General features: G+C 38.1%; 1 protein-coding gene across 1 annotated transcript in view; it reads left to right on the plus strand.

The window, feature by feature from the left end:
• The window catches only part of grh (grainy head), a 465101-nt gene that overhangs the window by 428727 nt on the left and 31374 nt on the right, over window positions 1-5000 (plus strand). Inside the window, exon 8 of the mRNA XM_076201048.1 lies at window positions 1535-1636. Coding sequence (XP_076057163.1) covers window positions 1535-1636 — 102 coding nt within the window. The remainder of the gene's footprint in view (window positions 1-1534; window positions 1637-5000) is intronic.

Genomic DNA, 5000 nt, shown 5'->3' on the forward strand with positions numbered 1-5000 from the left:
CACACACACACACACACACATACACACACACACACAGACACACACTCATTCAGTAGGGTAATAGTCTAGCACATGATCCCAGATCATGGTCTATCAAGAGATTCTTGCCCACTGTACATTCTCCAACCATACATGATATCTTTCCACCTTCTCATGTTACCAAGGACTATGGGAGGAGTGGATGAGGGAAAGTTACCTTGTGTCAGAGTCGAGGAGTGTGGGGGGTCCCGATCCATCAAAGAACTTTTCGGATCCGGGACCGTCCCTTATCTCCATGGGAGAACTCGTCCTGAGCCGGAACAGTATTGAGCGTGTCATTGCACAGTAGGGGTGCAGGTGATGGAACACAGGGGCAGTTTCTTAGATGGGGGATAGTGAGACGCTTGGAGAAGACTTAAGATGTGAAGAAAAAGAAGTAAGTAACTAATTGAAGAGAAGGACTGAAAGAAGGTGTTTTAGGAAGGGAAGGAGAAGCAGGAAAAAGAGGAGGAGCAGGAGGAAGATAGGGAAGATTAAATGACTCAGCGTCATTAGGAGTAGGAGGAGTGTCAGAAGGAAGAAGAGAAAAAGGAATAGGAGAGGATAAAGATGATTAGGAGAATTGGAGTGATCAGGAGAAAGCTTATCAACACGAGTACTCAGAGAAGTAATAAGAGGAGGTTAAAAGAAGAAAGGAAAGGGGAATAGGAGGAGGAGAGATTAGTAGGAGTTATGAAAGGAAGACAGGGATACATAATAGAGATTTATATTCAACCAATCTGAACCAAAGTTTTTGCCCCACCTTTTATGGGAACACAGATCAAAATGTGTCATTGTACCGATGGGAGGTAATGGGACGGGGGTGGGGGTGGGATGGGGGGGGCTAGGAAATGGGGAGGGCTGTTGTAAATTTTGGGTAGAGAGTTTCAAGCTATCTTGGAAAATATTTATATGCATACAGTGAAGACAACACACTGTCGTCATATATCAGAGATCAACAACCACCACTTACTACCTTCTCTCCCAACTACGAGGTCACTAAGAGCCTTAAATCGAATAATCAAATAAAGACATAGTTATTATGAAATAAACTTATGCCTGGGTTGTATATATACATCTTTACTATTTATTTGGTGTCACATGGAAGAGAGAGAAAGACAGGGAGAGATATCGATATATATATATTTATATATATATATATATATATATATATATATATATTTATATATATATATATATATATATATATATATAGAGAGAGATAGAGAGATAGAGCGAGAGAGAGAGAGAGAGAGAGAGAGAGAGAGAGAGAGAGAGAGAGAGAGAGAGAGAGAGATAGAGAGAGAGAGAGAGAGAGAGAGATGGAAATAAAGATAGGTCTAGAGAACGAGTCGGAAAAAAAACAATATAGAGAGGAAAAAGGAGATAGAATAAGAGCTTGATGACCTTGTTTGGTGAAAAGTCTTGACAAACTTATCCAACCAACTGTACCCCTTCCTCGACTTACTGTGAGAGCTGCTCCGATCTAATCTTTTATCTCTCCTCCTTACTGCAGGGACTTCCACTTCACATTCAGATCGATACCTACGAGGATGCCCGTGACAACAGCCAGGTCTTCCACCGAGGGTACTGTCAGATTAAGGTCTTTTGCGATAAGGTACGTAACGTGTAATCTAAGAATGTCTGCACATGTGTACATCAATTACATGTATGTAATGTATATGTGTACATATGTACAGGTTTGTACACGTACACATATATACACAAGCATACATGCACAAAAAGAATGTTTCGGTTGTCAGAAGGAAAACGTTGAGTGTTATCAAAGAAAAAGGAAAATTTCATAGAACATTGTATGAGCTGGACAGATGGATGAAGTAATTAAATCTTGGTGGAGTTGTCTACCTACCGAGTCAGATTTGAGAAAAAGGCCAGTAATTGGGTGTTCTTTAGCGATTCTTCAAGAAGAAAGGAGCTCAGTTGCAGAATGACCCTTGGACAATGACAGAAAAAAAAAAGTGGAGAAATGTCGTCAAAAATGAGTGTACAGTATAAAGAGGAGATAAAGCAGAATCCTGTGTGATTCCAGAATTAAAAGAAGAATGGTGAGAAAGAAAACTAGAAGTAAGGAAGCAGAGAGAAAACTAGAAACCGGTTAGCTTAGAAATCAAATATTTGTGCCAGACTTAATCAAATGATTTTGGCAATTTAAATCTCACCAAAATCCGGCAAAGAAGATAAACAAGTATTGTAGATTTTTTTTAACTATATGTTCTGCTTAGAAAGTTGGGGAGCCATTAGAATTATAGATGATTTATGAAATTTGCCGAGATAAATGTATCATGTAGATTGAAGCTCGAAAACACAAAAGACAGGAAGATTGTTGCACATATACGTGCACCAGTGAGATTAAGATAGAAATTTACAATAAAAGAAGTATGACATAAAAATAATATCTTGGTAGCTAGACACCCCGGTTTCAGAGAAAATTGTAAATTAGGGTATGGAGGAGAAGAGTTGGTGTTCGACAGAGAAGAGATTTCAGTAAAGGTTGTGAATACTTGAAGAAACGAACAAAGGAAGAATCAAGACAGTTCCATAGATTGAGTCAAGTTGCAATTGCTTTCAGTTCACAATGGGGAACCTTTTTGGCTAATTTGCAGGATTTATCCAGATTTCCAGAGACAAAGGTAGAAATAAGTGATGCAGTGATAAATAGAAGATATGTGTTTGAAATCAGGGTGGTCTTCTTCCTGTGACATCCATGACACAAAAAACTATATGGAAGAGATGTTCATAATGAACCACAACAGCAGTGTCAGAATCTCCGGTGCAACATTACAGTGCCAAAAGCAAATAAGTATAATCGAGTTATGACGCTGGTTTCAAACTCTCATTTTCAACTGTTTCAGTACAAACTCAACATACAGTTTGCTATATTCGTTGAACTTTTCTAAGAGAGATTAAGCCAAAGTGATGAGATACGAACGATTTGTCCCACCATTTGTGCATAGAGCGAAAACTCTATAGTGACCCATGAACACTGACAACTTTCATATATATATATATATATATATATATATATATATATCTATGTATGTGTGTATGTATGTATGTATGCATATGTATATATAAACATGCACACAGACACACAGACACACAGACACACACACACACACACACACACACACACACACACACACACACACACACACACACACACACACACACACACACACACACACACACACACACACACACAGAATTATGAAAGGGATGGAAATTCTCGATAGAGACGACTTATTAAAGTGGGACAGAAGAGAAACAATATATACATATATATATATATATATATATATATATATATATATGTATATATATATATATATATGCAGAAAGATCACTAAAAACAACACGTAATCCACAGATTTTGCTGGTAACCACTAAGGAAATCGGAAGAAAAAAGTAATTCCCATGCGCTTTCGTAATTCACATCTTCAGGGGAATACTGAAGATGTGAATTACACGAAAGTGCTTGGGAATTACTTTTTTCTTTCGATTTCCTTAGTGGTTACCAGCAATATATATATATATATATATATATATATATATATATATATATATATGTATATACATATATATGTATATATATACATATGTAAATATATATATTGGATTCCATAATCTATACATATATATATTTCCTGAATTATCAAACAATGAGCAATATGTATCATCAGATGACGCCAAAGTAAGAAATGTATCATAATATGGCGAGAAAACTGACTGCTTTACCAGTGGTTGAAAATCTTTAAACTACTGTTTCCGTACGTTTTGCCATACTTGAAATGTCGGCTCCCATTCCCGGGGGTATAAAAAGGGCGATGCAAAAAGTGACTCAGGCGCAGTGACCAAATGGACCAGAAACAGAAAGAGATCCAGAACGTGAAAAGAACGAAGAAGTCAAGAAAAGAAGGAGATGCCCAGGGCCCATCTGAATCTCCATAGAAATTATTCTGCATTCATCGATTACGACAACTCCGTTAAACAAGTCTTTTGGACCACAACTATTGCCCGTCTCCACGCGAAGTGCCCAGCCTTCGTGTTTTTCCGAATTGTTTCGGACATCTACAGACTGCTGCTGGACTATTTGCGACTCGATATTATCTCTTCTCTATTTTCTCAACTACGAAACACCAAGCAATATCTTAAGTGCTGCCGACCACCAGAAGCTTCACCTACCAGAAGAACTACCAGAAGCTTCCTCTACCAGAAGTTATTGTACATAATCTTCACCTCAAACTACTTATTTGTCCTTCGAGGCCATTGGTGCGACTTCAGCAACCAGAATCAAGACTAGTCTACACCGTAATCTAGACTTCGTTTCACCCACCTATTCTTACGTGTTACATACAAGAGCACACCCATCTACTCCATTTGGTCAATTATTTTATGTGTGTATTCTACAGTGTATGCCATATGTATCGTTATTTTTTGTTAATCTATGCCCATTTATATTTTATGCGTTAATTTTGCTCGTGTAATAGTATTTAATCTTAATGAAGAGTTCAATTATTCTGCCTGAACTCTGTCATTCGTTCGAACTGCGCACGCCCTTAATGTTTTTTCCTTTCGTGTCGCGACTAGCCTAGTCCATAGGTGGGTCGTGATAATATATATATATATATATATATATATATATATATATATATATATATATATATAGATGTGTGTGTGTGTGTGTGTGTGTGTGTGTGTGTGTGTGTGTGTGTGTGTGTGTGTGTGTGTGTGTGTGCGTGTGAGTGTGTGCGTGTGTGTGTGTGTGTGTGCGTGTGAGTGTGTGTGTGTGTGTGTGTGTGTGTGTGTGTGTGTGTGTGTGTGTGTGTGTGTGTGTGTGTGTGTGTGTGTGTGTGTGTGTGTGTGTGTGTGTGTGCGTGTCTGTGCGTGCGTGTGTCTCTCCCCTTTGCTTCCATGTTTAATCAAATGAAACCAATGTATGTTATTATCTGACCATGATACTA

This window comes from Oratosquilla oratoria, chromosome 17 (assembly GCF_046742065.1).
Source record: "Oratosquilla oratoria isolate Oo_2021 chromosome 17, ASM4674206v1, whole genome shotgun sequence".
Lineage (NCBI taxonomy): Eukaryota > Metazoa > Arthropoda > Malacostraca > Stomatopoda > Squillidae > Oratosquilla > Oratosquilla oratoria.